The sequence below is a fragment of the Scyliorhinus torazame genome, chromosome 1 (genome assembly GCF_047496885.1).
Source record: "Scyliorhinus torazame isolate Kashiwa2021f chromosome 1, sScyTor2.1, whole genome shotgun sequence".
Lineage (NCBI taxonomy): Eukaryota > Metazoa > Chordata > Chondrichthyes > Carcharhiniformes > Scyliorhinidae > Scyliorhinus > Scyliorhinus torazame.
In genome coordinates this window covers 185,767,839-185,784,126 of record NC_092707.1, presented here as the reverse complement: position 1 = coordinate 185,784,126, position 16,288 = coordinate 185,767,839, and the positions used below count along the sequence as shown (strand labels likewise).

Below are 16,288 nucleotides of genomic sequence, written 5' to 3'. Positions count from 1 at the left end.
ACGCAATTGGGTGGAGAATAGGTTTCGATTGCCCATCCCTAATTGCCCTTGGGAACGTGATGGAGGGCTGCCTTCTTGAACTCCTGCAGTCCATTTGGTTTGAGCACACCCAGTGTCCAACTAGGGAGGGAGATCCTAGATTTTGACTCAGTGACAATGAAGGAACAGCGATATATTTCCAAGGCATGATGGTAAGTTACTTGGAGCGAAATTTCCTTGTGGTGGTTTTCCCATGTATCTACTGCCTGTGTCCTTCTAGATGGTAGTGGTCATGGGTTTGGAAGGTGCTGCGTCAGGAGCCTTGATGAGTTGCAGAAGTGAATCTTGTAGATGATACACACGGCTGCTACTGTGCGTCAGTGGTGAAGCAAGTGAATATTTTTGGAGGAGGTGCCCATCAATCGGGCTGCTTTGTCCAGGATGGTGTCAAGCTTGTTGAGTTTTGATGTAGCTGCATTCATCCAGGCAAGTGGGGAATATTCCATCCCACTCCTGACTTGTGCCTTGTAGGTGGTGGACAGGCTTTGGGGGGGTCAGGAGGTGAATTACTCGCAGCAGGATTGTTAACCAGTCAGCACCCTCTTCTTGTGCAGGATAAATTGCTGTTCCCTTATGAGATTTGGTATTCTTGTGAATCTGTCCTGATAAGTGCAAGATGAAAAGTGTCAACAGCATATCTCTCTTCACAAGTTCTGCACTAGCAAGCGACTTTCAAATTATTTTCTCTCTTATTGCAGGAGAATCTTTGCCACTGGCCACATCCAATCAAGTTCTCATGAAGTTTAGTGCCAAGAGTCATGCCACAGCGAAAGGGTTTCATTTTGTCTATCAAGGTAGGTTTTGTGATTCACTTACAAAAACATCCTGTTCAATAATTCAACTTCTCGATTTAAAGTGTAGTCGCTGTGATCCAATCACCTTTGTTTTTGAAAATCAACACGGTATCTTCACGATGTCCAACTATAGAGTCATACAGGTCTACAGCACAGACAAGTCCCTTTGCCCCATCGCGCCTGCAAACTATACTAATCCCATTTGTCAGCACTTGGCCCATAGCTTGTATGCCTTGGGATTGCAAGTGCACACCTAGGGCGGGATTCTCTGACCCCCCGCCAGGTCGGAGAATCGCCGGGGGCTGGCGTGAATCCCGCCCCCGCTAGTTGCCGAATTCTCCGGCACCAGATATTTGGCGGGGGCGCGAATCGCACCGAGCCGGTCGGCGACGCCCCCCCCCGGCGATTCTCTGGCCCGCGATGGGCCGAAGTCCCGCTGCTGGAATGCCAGTCCTGCCGGCGAGAATCAAACTACCTCTCTTACCGGCGGGACCAGGTGGCGTGGGCGGGCTTCTGGGTCCGGGGGGAGGGGGGGGGTGCGGGGCGATCTGGCCCTGGGGGGTGCCCCCACGGTGGCCTGGCCCGCGATCAAGGCCCACCGATCCGCGGGCGGGCCTGTGCCGTGGGGGCACTCTTTTCCCTCCGCCTCGGCCACAGCCTTCACCATGGCCGACGCGGAAGAGGCCCCCCCAGCCCATGCATGGGGATCACGTCAGCAGCCGCTGACGCTCCTGCACATGCGCGGACTTCCGCCGGCTGGCGAAGTCCTTTCGGCCCCGGCTGGCATGGCGCCAAAGACCTTTCCCGCCAGCCTGACGCCAGAGTGGTTCCCGCCACTCCATCCCGGCGGGACCCCCAGCCCCGCCGGATAGGGGAGAATCCCGGCCCTAAATACTTCTTAAACGTCCTGAGGGTCTCTGCCTCCAACAATCTTTCAGACAGCGAATTCCAGACTCCCACGACCCTCTGGATGAAAAAGCTTTTCCTCACATCCCCTCCAAACCTCTTACCTTAAATTTGTGCCCCTGGTCATTGATCCCTCCACCAAGAGGAAATGTTTCTTCCTGTCTATTCTATCTATGCTCCTCATTGTTGTATACATCTCAATCGTCTCCTCCCTCAAGTCTCCTCTCTCCAAAGAAAGCAACCCCAATCTAGCCAATCTCTTTTCATAGCTAAAACTCTCCAGCCCAGGCAACATCCTAGTAAATCTCTGCACCCTTTCAAGTGCTATTGAATCTCTCCTAAAATGTGGATTCCAGAACTGCACACTATGCTCTAGCTGTGGCCTAACCAACATTTTATACAGTTCCAGCATAATCTTCCTACTCTCAAACTCGATGTCTTGACTAATAAAGGTAATTATAGCATATGGCTTCTTAACGTCTGTATCCATCTGCTTTGCTACCTTAAAGGACTGGTGGACAGGACAGCACGGTGTTGCAGTGGTTAGCATTGCTGCCTTACGCCGCCAGGGTCCCAGGTTCGATCCCGGCTCTGGGTCACTTTCGGTGTGGAGTTTGCACATTCTCTCTGTGTTTGCGTGGGTTTCGCCCCCATGACCTAACGATGTGCAGGGTAGTTGAATTGGCCACGTGAAATTGTCCCTTAATTGGAAAAAATGAATTGGGTACTCTAAATTATAAAAGAAAAGGACTGGTGTACATGCATACCAAGGCTCCTCTGATCCTCAGTGCTTGCCAGGGTCTTTTGTCGAGAAAACTGGCCAGAATATTGGCAGGAATCTTGGGCGGGACTCTCCCCTACCTGGCGGGGCGGGGAGTCCCGGCGGGATGGAGTGGTGTGAACCACTCCGGCATCGGGCCGCCCCAAAAGTGCGCATCTTTAGGGGCCAAGCCCTCACCGTGAGGGGCTAGGCCCGCGCCGGAGTGATTGGCGGACCGTCGACCGGCGGGAAAGGCCTTTGGCGTCACGCCAGCCGGGGCCGAAAGGATTTAGCCGGGCGGCGGAGGTCCGTGCATGTGCGGGAGCATCAGCGGTTGCTGACGTCATCCCCGCGCATGCGCATGGCGGGGGGGGTGGGGTCTCTTCTGCGTCGGCCATGGTGAAGACTGTGGCCGAGGCAGAGGGAAAAGAGTGCCCCCACGGAACAATTTCCATTCATCAGGGGAATATGCATGGTTTAGTGATTTAGCTGTGGCCTAACCAACATTTTATACAGATCATTGCCACCTGTGTGTTATTCCAGAAAAAAAGGAAATTGGGAGCATGGGTAGTTTTGCTCTGAAGGATTCCGATGGTGTTATATTCGCCTGATTATAGTCATTTGTAACCTGAGGTTTGATGGGATTGCATTACTATTTGCGTGATGGATTTCCCTTTTACAACAGTTAAGTTGAGGGATCGGAGGGACCTGGACATCCTGGTAAATGAATCACGAAAAGTTAGTATGCAGATACGTCAAGTCATTAGGAAGGCAAATGGAATGTTAATTGTAGGGCAAATCAAGTATAAAAGTAAGGAAGTTTTACTGCAGTTAAACAGATCACATCTGAAGTATTGTGTACTGTTTTAGCTTCATCTGAAAAAGGATATAATTGTGTTTAAAGTAGTTCAGAGGAGGTTCACGCAACTCATTCCAGGGATAAGGGCTTATCTATGAAGAAAGGTTGAACAGGTTGGGTCTATGCCCATTGGAGTTCCGAAGAATGAGAGATGTTCTTACTGAAACATATAGAATCCATTCAAAGAATCCCTACAGTGCAGAAGGAGGCCATTTGGCCTATCGAATCTGCACCGATCCTCTAAAAGAGCATCCTACCGAGCTGCACTCCCCTACCATATCCCTGTAGCTCGACAGACTGAATGGCCTACTCCTGCTTTTAAGTCCTATGTTCCTGTAGGATGTCAGTGTTAAAAATTGAAAATGCTGAAAAATGCTGGACTGGAAGTGTAATTTGAAGCAGAATTGGTGTTAGAATTTCAGATTGAAGATTTTTCATCAAAACAGGAAACATTCAGAGAAGGAATCCATTTTAAACAAATACAGAGGCAGAGAAAGGGGGAGGAGATGTAGAAATAATTGGAGATCAATGATAGGGTGGGATACAGGTGCAATTGCATCTCAAGAGGGATGACGGTAAAAGGAGAAAAGAGAATGCAATCGGACAGGTAAAGAGACAAAAAATGTTTCAAAAAGAGGTTTCATTGGAAGGTTCCATGGGAAGGGGAGGGGTTATTTGGGCGAAGGCGGAGTTGGGCATCGTAGAGGGATAGGGCCCATTGGAATGCTGAAGCAGAGGGGAAGATGTGTTTAGTAGTGGAATCATGCTGGAGATATCGCAAATAACCTGTCGAACATGAAGGCTGGTGGGCTGGAAGGCAAGGATAAGGGTGTCCAAAGATGTGCAAGTTACAGGGATAGGGCAGGGGAGTGGACCTAGTTAGGGTGCTGATTCAGAGGGTGGGTGCAGACACGCTGGGCCGAATGGCCTCCTTCTGCATTGGATTCTATGGTTCTAAGGGAAACCTTCTCACGATTCTGCGAGGGAGGAAAAGTGGTGCGAGCAGATGTTTGGAAAATTGAATGAACACAATTAAATGCCTTATATCCTCTGCACTCAAGAGACTACACAAATTGGTTGACTGCTTTGCGGAAGTCTAAGTACCTGCAAGCATAATCCCAAACTTCTATTCGCTTGCCATTTTAATCCTCCACCACACTATGATCTCTCTGTCCTTGGCTTCCTACAATGTCCAGTGAAGCTCAATGGAAGCTTGAAGAACAGCACCTCCCCTTTTGATAGGGCACTTTCTGGACTCAACATGGAGTTCAATAATTTCAGATCACAATCTTAGATCCCATTCTTTCGGACAGCTTATATATAATGATTCTACTTCCAATTCAAACCTCCTCTCAACCTTTTCTTTTTGTTTCTTGACATGTCCTGTCGCCTTTTGCCTTGCTTCCTCATCCCTTTTGGCAATTAACCTCCCCTGCATTTCATCTCGTCAACAGGCGTTTTGATTTGTTCTTTACCCCAGTATCCTCTCCCTGCCTTTATTGCCGACTTTAAAATGGTTACATTTCTGACACAAGTCATCGAACTGAAACATTGGAGTGGGATTTTCTGCACAACCCACCGGGTGTTTTCCAGCGGCGGAGGAGGCCCGCCAGCAGGGCCTTCTGCTCCCACCATTGTCAACGGGATTTCCTGTTGAATGCACCCCTCATCACCGGGAAACCAGAGGCGAGGTGCACCGTCGGTGGGACAGGAATATCCTACTGGCGTGAACAGCCGGTAAGTTCGGCCCTAAATCTATTTCTCTTTCCTTTGCTGCACAAGTGCTGCCAGGCCCGCTGAGTATTTCCAGCATTTTCTGTTTTCACTTCAGATTTTCAGCATCCGCAATATTTTGCTTTTGTGTTTGTGTGAGGAAAGCCCGTGCTCAGACATGGACGTTTTTCAGAGTTGTGTCAAACGCTTCCAGAAATAACTGTCACTGTGCACAGATATGATCCAGTCATCACTGGGCTGTCAAGGACGAAGAAACATATCCAACAAAAGCCCCATTTGACAGGGAAAAATGAAAGTTTGATCTGGTTGTGTTAGTGATGTGGCCTCAGCTAGTTTAAAGATTTATCTTTAACTTGTTGGTAGCCTGGAGTTTCTGAGTAGCTTTATCATTTGAATTAATGTTTGCTTTCAAGTCACTGTGTATAACCTGAAAAATTAAAACCAAGTACAATTTCAAAGGAGCTGTTGGCAGTTATAAAAGTTTAATAAAACAGTGAAAAATGTAATCTAGTCCGCCCTGTCCATGTTCCCTACACTCTCAGCTTCTGAACAGCAACTTCTGGTGTCCCCATTTCCCATTTGATCATCCTCATCGATGGTTGGCTCTCAGTTTGAAGTTGACACATGCTAATTTAGGCTGAACTGTGTGCCAAAACTCACTTCATTTAAAACCCTTTACAGTTCGTGAGGTTGGCAAGCCTTAATCTAGGACGGACTTGTGTCTGAGCTCCCGAGGGGGATATAAAATTTCAAAGCGGCACGATTTCAATTACACATAGGCTATTATTTTTCTTCTGTTAAATTATTCTGCGTTTCCCTGTTTACATGCAACCGCATACACACACACACTTCTTTGTGTTATCAAAGGTGTATGTGAAAACTCATTTGAATTCTGGGTTATTATTCCAGGTGATTTTTACGGAAAGATCAAAACCAAGTTTATGATAAAGTTCAATGATTTGGTAACTCATTTATATATAAATAGCTTTTTATTTCCTTTGAAATGTTTTTTTTGTTTCCTCGTGTTTCCTAGTTTGAGCCCTGAACCCTACCCTTCAATGTCTGATTGGCGACAAAATAGAGAATTGAATTTGAGATATTCCATTGATTAATTTACAGCTGTTCCCCGGACAAGCGCCACACAATGTAGCTCTGTGCCAGAGCCAAGGTACGGCAGAAGAATTGGAAATGACTTTGCTGTGGGGGCCATTATCCGCTTCGAATGCAACCCAGGCTATGCCGTCCAAGGTTCCAAGAACATAGAATGCCTTGCTGTGCCTGATGCCTTAGCACAGTGGAATGACTCAGCACCAAGCTGTTCAGGTAAGAGCACCAAATCGTTAAGACTGCTTAAACCCGAGCATGTAACACCTCTCAGCAGTGACTAAGCTTGACAAAAGTGACCATGACCAATCAATGGCAGTCTTGCTGAATTGTACAAAGTTGTCACAAAGTGACCATTAGATAATTGACTAATGAATTTAATTCCAGTGACTAAAAGCCCTGAGATATCTGGGGATGGAGAGGACAGAGAACCGGATTTCATGGACAGTCTTGCTGAGTTGCTATTGCAGTCGCACTCTGCCTATCACAAACAAGAAGTGACCCTAGCAAACCTGTATTTTTGAGGTGACGTACCTGGCTTTGGGTTAGCGTGGACCAAATCTCTGTTATACTTAAACCTTTAACTGACCCAGTAATTTTATGATTCATACGAATAAACCGAGAATTCAGCAAATTCTCCAACTCGAGCAATAACTGTTTCTACTGACTAATTATTCAGGAATAACACTTATTCCACCTGTAATTTAGTAAGTCCATTGATTAAGGAGATGAGCTGTAACAAGAAAGGCTTTGCTTGATCTACATTCGCTATTGAATTAGATAACGTGGCGCAGACTGTTTTAGTAGCCAGAGTAGCAGTAGGGATACTACATTTGTATTTGTTATAGAAAATCATCCAGCTTCCCTGCTCTTAGTTGCTACTATTAAACTCTAGTTGTCCAAATGAATAGACATGAAGTGTGGTTGGGTTTGGACTAAGCACTTATAATCTCTACAGTCAAATAGGCTTCACATTAATATCAACAGTTTGGATTAGGGGATTGCCAACATCTGTGGAAATGGATCTTAGCAATTATATCTTAAAGTAAGTATAGTCGTCAGAGTCTCAGAACACCATTGGCTGCTTTCCCCTTTGAGGGGGAGAGCTGACTGGTAGTGATTTAGCCTGGGGATCACCACACTTCAGGGAGGGGCAAGGTTGAGAAGGCAGGGTCTTCATGAATAACCTCAGTCACTATGAGAATTGAACCCATGTTGTTGGCCTCACAAACTCGCTGTCCAGCCAACTGAGCTAGACCGACCTGGTCTCTTCATGATAGTACCTCAGTTACAAGTTGACAATTCTGAGAGGTGGGAGTGTGGGGGGAAGGGGTATAAAATGGCAAGAAGAAGCAAGCTGTAATAATAAAGCATTTGTTTTCTATCTCTCCTCTCTTTTACTCTCACAGCATCATTCACTATCCCTGTCAGTAACACCCCCAGAGGGTAGTCACCAATCTTTTTCACAGGGCTCTGCCTGTACCTACTGCCCTGAGATTTTGGCAACAAGGCCTGGGTGACTCTCGCTTTCTCACTTTCTTTCCTCCCTCTGCATTAGTGGCATTCAATGTACATTCCCACACCAGAGATTTAGCGTGATGGAAGTCTGACACATTCTGCCACAGGCCTAGTCATGTTGGCTAATTCTTACAAGCTGACAGCAAATTAATCATTATATTTCATTTTGGCATTCAATAATTGTTAACATTTCTGCATCCCCAGTGTTTTCACCAGACGTTGAGAAATTAACAGAAATATTTGTTGCATGATTTGTCAATCAGTGTCAGGTTGCAGTGAAAATAAACTAGATCACCAACATCACTTCTACTTGCAATATAATGCGCAGAAGCTCGATCAGAAAATAATTATATTCATAATTTAACCACAGTCGCTGATAATGTTTACCAGAGGAATAAAAACAAAAGAAAAAATTGCATTGCTGGAAGTCGAGTGCTTCAAATTTTAACACTACTGAGGGCAGTCAATACAAGTAGTTTGAAAGGAATTCACAGAGGAAATCAGCCTACAAAATATACAAACGGCAATAAAACGGCGAGAAAGATTAGTGAGAACCAATCAACAAATCTAAAATTCTGTCAGCAGTTATAGTTTTTCACGGTGCTCATTAATTCTTGCCTGGGTGATTTCTCTGAGCTGTTTTTAGTGTACATTGAGAGGGCGGTGTCTTAATATACACCAGTATATTATGGTACAGACACACACACACACACACTGATGGACATGCAGTGGGACCAATCAGCATACACAACACCGCAGCCAATCACCAGTGAGAGCACACCCACTATAAAGACAGGGGACAGGAGAGATCCCGCTCATTCTAGTAGCAGCCAGCTCGGAGCACAGAGCTCACAGCCTGCAACACAGACATTCACCATGTGCTGAGTGCATCACCTGGTTAGGACTAGGCAGGGATCAACAGTGAAAGCTGGGATTGCATTTACCCACAGTTCAAGTATGTTAATATAGTTAACCGTATAATAAAATAGAGTTGCACCACTTCCAGTGTTGGTGACCTGTTTGTGATCCAGAACACCCAACACATCAGGTGGCACGGTGGCACAGTGGTTAGCACTGCTACCTTACAGCGACAGGGACACGGGTTCAATTCTGACCTCGGGTGGCTGTCTGTGTGTGAACTCGGCACGTTCTCCCCGTGTCTGCGTGGATTTTCTCCGGGTGCTCTGATTTCCTCCCACAGTCTAACGATGTGCAGGTTAGGTGGAATGGCCAGCTAGAATTGCCCCTCAGTGTCCAAAGCTGTGCAGGTTAGAGGTGGTTACGGGGTAGGTTGCAGGAATGGGCCTAGGTAGGGTGGCTTTGGTGAAGCTACACCTGGGATATTGTGTGCAGTTTTGTTCTCATCTGAGAAAGGATGTTCTTGCTCTAGAGGGAGTGCAGAGAAGGTTTACCAGACTGTTTCTTGGGATGACGTATGAGGAGACATTGAGTCGGTTGGGATTATATTTGTTGGAGTTCAGAAGAATGAGGGGGGTCTAATAGAAACATATAAAATTCTAAGAGGACAATACAGGGTAGATGCAAGAAGGATGGTCCCAGTGGTGGGGGCTGTTCGGAACTGGGGTCACAGTCTGACAATACAGGGTAGGCCACTTAGGACAGAGATGAAGATGAATTTCTTCATCCACAGGCTCACCTGTGGAATTTGTTACCACAGGAAGTAGTTGAGGCGAAAACATTGTATTTTTTCAAGAAGCAGTTAGATATAGCACTTGGGGTGTAGCGGATCAAAGGATATAGGGGGAAAGTGGGATTAGGCTATTCAGTTGGATGATGAGCTGTGATCATAATGCATTTTGGAGCAGGCTCAAAGGGCCCAGTGGCCTCATTCTGCTCCAATTTTCTATATTTTTATGTTCTTTCAGAGGATTGGTATAGGCTTGATGTGCCGAATGGCCTCCTTCTGCACTGTAGGGATTTCTATGGAATGATGTCCATTATAGTCACACTTACTCCATTCAGACTGTAAATGGGTGGTGGGTGATTAGCTCTGCCAGTTATACGTAACTTTTGCAGGCACCGCCTGTCATTCGACGTCCTGTCGGACTGGGCATGCCATCAAAAACTCTGGCTGAGCAGAGAGACAGTGCGACATATCTGTCAGATGATGGCACACCTGGAATCGTGGGGGTATAGGGGAGGACACCCGCTCCCGGTGACCGTCAAGGTGACGGTTGCCTTGAACTTTTACGTGACAAGGTCCTTCCAGGTGCAGCATGGGGACCTGTCTGGGATCTCACAGAGAGGCCCTATATGATCAGGCAGCTCAATACATCCATATCAATATGGACCGAGCCCACCAGGATTTCCAGGCTGCGGGGTTTGTCGCCATCGCCGGGATGCCCCAGCTCCAAGGGGTGATCGATGCCTGTGCCTGATACCCGGGCAGTGTGCACGAAGCCTTCATCCTGGCACACTCAACGATTCTTGACATGTTCGTGACGCCCCCTGGGGCGACAGGGGCTACCCACTTCGGTCGAGGCTGATGGCACCTACCCGGAGGCCACAGACCGTTCAAGTTAGCGCCCATACAGCAATCATGAGTGTGATCGAGCGGTGCTTCGGTCTCCTGATGATGTGGTTCAGGTGCCTGCACCGCACTGGAGGGCCCCTCCAGAATGATGCTGGGAGAGTCGTGACAGCCTGCTGCATCCTCCACAACATCACGCAACAGAGGGGCGATGTGCTGGAATAGGAGGATGAACACCAGGCCCCGGGTATGCACAGGAGGCCGCATGAGGTGTGCGCCATGGCCAACACGCATGGAAACCTCTGATGGCCTCCAGGTTCACCGACTTGGGGGCGGGTACTGGCCAGAGGCATGGACACTGCATCCTAACCCCACCACCCCACCTCATTCCCTGGCCACCCCCTCCCCACGCCTGCAACTCACTCCACATTACATGCCTGCCACAGTACGGGGTTTGGACCCTGGGTGGCAGCACTGGGTCTGGTCCATGGGATAGAGGATGATGACAACCCGCTCTGCGATGAGCTCTGGTGCTCCACATCGTATGCTAACATCTGACTCCTGTCCACGGTAGCACTTTCCCCTGTCCACTTGGGTGATCCCTGCATGCAAGTTGGACATTCCATCACAAGGTCTCATTGGATCCCTGGGGTGGCAGTCATGGGGACAGTCGGGGGGAGAAGGGGGGGGAGGGGGAAGGGGGCGGGAGCCCAGCCCAGACCACCCCAGCCACAATGTCCGCCTATTCCCCCCTCCCCGCACATCGCCCAGCGCACATCGCTCAGACCAGCCCACCCCTCGCACCTATCAGGCAGAGCACAGAGGCAGGTTGTAACAGTGGTAACAGGTGTTTAATGTGAAAAAATATTTACAGGTTTGTGTCCTAGCCCCTATAACTAAACTGTGCCCCCCACCCATGCCAACTTAACTGTTGTCTAGCTTTCTGGCCGTACAGGCCCTAACGCAGCATCTAGCTGGTTCCCCAGACGGTACAGCAGGAGTGGAGGTGGTCTGCTGTGATTCCTGCCCTGCGACCTAGGTCCCCATCGGTGGGCGTATTCTGGGGTGACCGGGCCTGGATCGTACCGGCTGCTGCTCGGGTGTCCCGGGTGGCATGGTGCTGGCCCGATTTGCCTGCTGCCCACCAAATGCATCAGAGACAGGAGTGGGGAGTCCGAGGTGCTGTGGTGTTCCGGCACCTCCCCTGCGGGAGTCACTGGCACGGGCCCAGTCACCTCCTCCTCCCTCGGGGTGCCCGATCGCCCCCAGGCTACTCCATGGAATGGGGGTGCGAACGCAGATATCCCCTGCGCTTCCCCCACCACCTGGCACTGCCAGTCCTGGAGGCACGCTCTGGATTCAACCAGGATCTGCACGCTCGCAGCCATGGAGCAAAGGGAATGGACGATCTCCATCTGGGACTGCACCACGTCACGCTGCGACTGTGCCACCAACCTTCTGGGTTTGCGTGACATCAGCCAGTGACTGGGCCACTTCCCTCTGGGACTGGGCCACCTCCCTCCGTGCTGCGCCAGATCAGCCAGCACCAGGGCAATGCCGCTCACATTCCTAGCCATGGCCTGTTGTGACTGGGCCACGCCCAGGAGCGTCCAGGCGGCTTTGGGACATGGTTGCCTGTGAGACAGCGACCCTGTCCTGGGCCACCCATGCGGTGTTGGTCTGAGTGGCACGCATTACCGTCACCACCTCCTGCTGCTATGCACGGTTGGGCTCTTCCAGCTGCACCTGCAGGTATTGGATGCTCGCCGATAACCCCTCATATAGTCCCTGGCTCTGCGACTGCATCTCCACAATCAATGGGACTGTCCGTTCCAGAAGGCCGAAACCCAGGCAGCGAATCCATGGGGTCGGCCTGCCCTCTGACCGTTTGCCCCCTCGGTGTTCTTACCTCCACCTGTTGTACCGGATCAGCTGTGTGCTGTGCACCAGATAGAGTCCCAGAAGCCTCTTCACTAAAGTGCCCAACTGAGGTGAATGTCTCTGGGATGGTGGAGGGTGTTGGAGACAGCTGTGACGGGAAATCACTGTCATCCTCCGACCCGAACTACTGGTCTCCTGAGTCTCAGGCAGAAGCTGGTGTCCGAGCTGCTATCCATGTCACAGCTCGGCTCATGGGGTGGCTCTGGCTGTGGCACTGGCAGTTCCATCTGGCATCCCCCGTCCCATCACCAGGAGGTCCTGCAAGACACAAGATAAGACACATGATTAGAACACAGGCTGGTGTGGCTTGGGGGTGGGGTGAGGGTCACGTGGGGATGAGGGTGGAATTGAGGGTGGTGTGGAGGTACAGGTAGTGTGGGGTACAGGTGGTGTGGGGTACAGGTGGTGTGGGGGTGTGGGTGCGGATGAGGGTGAGGGTGTTATGGTTTGTAGTGCGGGGGTGATGTTGATACGTGACATTGGGAACTGCAATGAAGCGGGGTCTCACTTCCTCGTTCCCACGGCCGAACGCCACCTCGGCTACATCCCTTTCCTCCAGTCGGCCGACTACGTCCAGGGCCCTCTGCTCTGCCACAGTGAGGGGCCGCAGGTTGGCGGCCCCCCTACTGTCTTCTCCCACTCCTGGCGGTTATGTACAGCCTTTTCCTGGTGGGGGGGGGCAAACAGAAACCAACAGCGTTAGACAGTCCGACGCATGAAGCCAAGGGGATGGGTAGCTGGTAGCTTCAGTGGCCACAGCATCCGGCCATGTCGGCCGATATGTGTGCCGACATGTCGTGCTGGGTGGGGTTCGGCCACCCTCGGGTGAGGGGTGCTGGGTTGGGTTACAGGGTTAGTGCAAGGGACACAGTGCTGCCTACTCACCCTGGCCGCCCTGAGGAGGTTGTGCAGTTTTTCCCAGCACTGCTGGCCCGTCCGGATGGTGTTGCCCACGGTACTCACGGCCTCTGCCACCAGCGCCCAGGCACGACGAATGGCGGTGGCTGGCAGCCTCCTTCCCGGGCTGGGGTACTGGGTCATCCGCCGTTCCTCCACCGTGTCTCCAGCTCGGCATCGCTAAACTGTGGGGCTGCTCTCCTCACTGCCATCTTGTTGGCTGGGATAGTATGTATGTGGAGTTAAGTGTGTCTATGCGGCTGCAGCTTTGTCAGCCTCTCGCCCCATATGTATAAATATTCTACCACTCTGTTAAATATTTTGATGAAGAAAACATATTTATCTTCACAGCTTTCATAAAGCAAATGCAAAGGATCTGTTCACTATTCTCCCTCCCTCAACGTCTGCCCTCCCCATTCCTCATGTGGAATCTCTCAGCTCTCAATTCTTTATTTCTTTCTCTTTTAAGGAATGTCCAAGAGACTGACATAAACTAGAGGGGACACAAAAGACAAGCTTATACTTTTCCTCCCCTCTGGGTGTTTGTTGTACAATCCTCCTGGATTGTACAACACCTGTCAGCATTAGTGGACAAAGGAAAAGCATTGATACCCCGGTGTGTGACAATATTGGTCTGTTCTATCTTCCTCTTTGCGTCGTAAGCAGTTGCGTACCCAATGATTTTGCCACATGGAGAGACAATCAGAGGGACTGTTGTTTCACTGGGTTTCTAATGTTTGTGACATATTCATTAAGAAGTATTTCAGTAGAGTGGGTTTCCAGGTTACCTTGCATGTTGACTCTTGTTTACAGATTGAGACTTCCAGATGAGCACCACCTGCCAGGCTCAGCCTGATGCAGTTCAAGGTGGTTCACAGGGCACACATGACGTGGCCCGGATGAGCAGGTTTTTTGGGGTAGAGGACAGGTGTGTGAGGTGTGCAGGAGAGCCAGCAAATCATGTCTACATGTTTTGGGCATATCCAAAGCTTTGGGGATTCTGGCAGGGATTTGCCGATGTCATGTCCACGGTGCTAAAAACGAGGGTGGTGCCGAGTCCAGAGGGGGCACTCTTTGGAGTGCCAGAAGACATGGGAGACCAGGGGGCAAGAGAGCCTGACGTTTTGTCCTATGCATCCTTGGTAGCCCGGAGACGGATCTTGTTAGCGTGGAGGGACACGGAGCCCCCGAAATCGGGGGTATGGGTTAGTGACGTGGCTGGGTTTCTCAGACTTGAGAAAATTAAGTTTACCCTGAGAGGATCGACGTTAGGGTTCGTCTGGAGGTGGCAGCTGTTTATCGACTTCTTCAGGGAAAATTAAACTTTTAGCAGATACAATAAGGGGGGGGGGCGTTAGGGAATAAGGGGGCAGGGGGAGGGAGTTAGTTTAGTTTAGTTCGATTTTGGCAGGATCAGCGAAAGGAGATGGAGGGACTTGGGGATTATGAGCTATGTTGGCAGGGTATGGTTGTTGGTTGGGAGGTGTCACACACTGAATTATATTTACATTTGTATTTGTATCTTTTTTTGTTATAAAACCATAAATGCCTTAATAAAATGTTTGTTAAAATAAAAGTACATAGATTGATTTCAGGAACATGCGATTTATGCACAGTCCTCTCTTCTCAGGGGGTTTAACCTTATTTGAAATAGCACCTGAAGGGCAGAAACCAGAGCTCAACAAGATGTAACCTCCTGAAGCTGACTGACCTCCACTGAGAAAATGTTTCAGTGTCTCGTCATAGGCTGCAAATCAGTACCGTAGATTATTTGTTCCAACCTGCTATGCTGATCAGAAAATACAAGATGACTGTCTGAGGTTTTGACTCTTAAGATACAACTCAGAAGTTAAATTATTTAAAATCAATTCTGCAAATAGATGGACCATCATGCTGACCTTACAGTCACAATTCCTACTGCATTAATTGCCATTGTAACTTGAGAAGCAAGATTGCAATAGTAATACATTTAAATTCTATGCATTTGTTTTTTTTACTTTTTTATTTTATTTCTTGTGGTGAGCTGCCTTCTTGCACTCCTGAAGTCCATGTGATTCAGGTACTCCAACAGCACTGTTATGAAGGGAGCTCCAGGACTTTGATCCAGTGGCAGTCAAGGAAGGTTGATATATTGGAACAATTCAAAGGAGGAATGAATAGGTGTGGGAAAGTCAACTTTGACGTGATGAAAATGCACCTGGGTTGAGCGAGTTGGTATCAAATGCTCTCAGAAAAGACGGTGGCTGAACAATGGGCCACCTTCAATGACAAAAGTATTGTAGGCAATGTCAATGTATATTCCCTTGAGAGGAAAGTGCAGAAAAATAAATCCAGAGTGCTCTGGATGATGGGAGAGATAGAGGTGACGATGAAAAGGAGGAAGTGCCCATGTAACAGATCTCAGGCAAAATCAGGCTGAATACAGAAAGACCAGAGGGGTAGTGAAAAAACGAACAAGAAAAGCAAGGAGAGAGCATGAAAGGAGACTGGCAGTTAACATAAGAGGGAATCCTAAGATCCTCTATCAGCAAATAAATAATAAAAGAGTGATAAAAGGAAGAGTAAGGGCTGAGTAGGGAACAAAAAGTAGATTTACACATGGAGGCAGGCGACATGGCTGAGGTGTTAAATAAATACTTTGCATCTGTCTTTACAAAGGAAGCAGATGCTCGCCAGGCCATGGTGACAGAGGAGGAAACTCTGTAACAGGTAGGGTTCTAAATTGAAAAGGAGGAGGTATTGGATAAACTGTCGGTAATTAAAGTTGACAAGGCACCAGGACCAGATGAGCTCCATCCAAGGATATGAAAATGAAATGAATGAATTAATGAAAATGAATGAATGAAAATTGCTTATTGTCACAAGTAGGCTTCAAATGAAGTTACTGTGAAAAGCCCCTAGTCGCCACCTGTTCGGCACCTGAAGGAAAGGAGAGTGAAAATTGCAGGGGTGCTTGCTATAATCTTTCAGTCTTTACTAGACTCAGGGAAGGTGCCAAAGGATTGGAGAATTGCAAATGTTACGCCCTTGTTCAAAAAAGGTTTTAAGCATAAGCCCAGGATTTGCAGACCAGTCAATTTAACTTTGGTGGTGTGGAAGCTTCGAGAAACAATTGTTCCGCATGGAAATAACAGTCACGTGGAAACATATTCATTGATTAGGAAGAGCCACCATGGATGTCTTAAGGGAAAATCACATTTAGCTAACTTTCTGGAGTTTTTAGAAGAGATAACAGAAAGGGTTGA

General features: G+C 48.7%; 1 protein-coding gene across 1 annotated transcript in view; it reads left to right on the top strand.

Moving 5' to 3' along the window:
• csmd2 (CUB and Sushi multiple domains 2) overlaps positions 1–16,288 on the top strand; it is a 995,459-nt gene that overhangs the window by 633,961 nt on the left and 345,210 nt on the right. The window contains exons 29-30 of the mRNA XM_072502405.1: positions 738–833; positions 6,212–6,415. Coding sequence (XP_072358506.1) covers positions 738–833; positions 6,212–6,415 — 300 coding nt within the window. The remainder of the gene's footprint in view (positions 1–737; positions 834–6,211; positions 6,416–16,288) is intronic.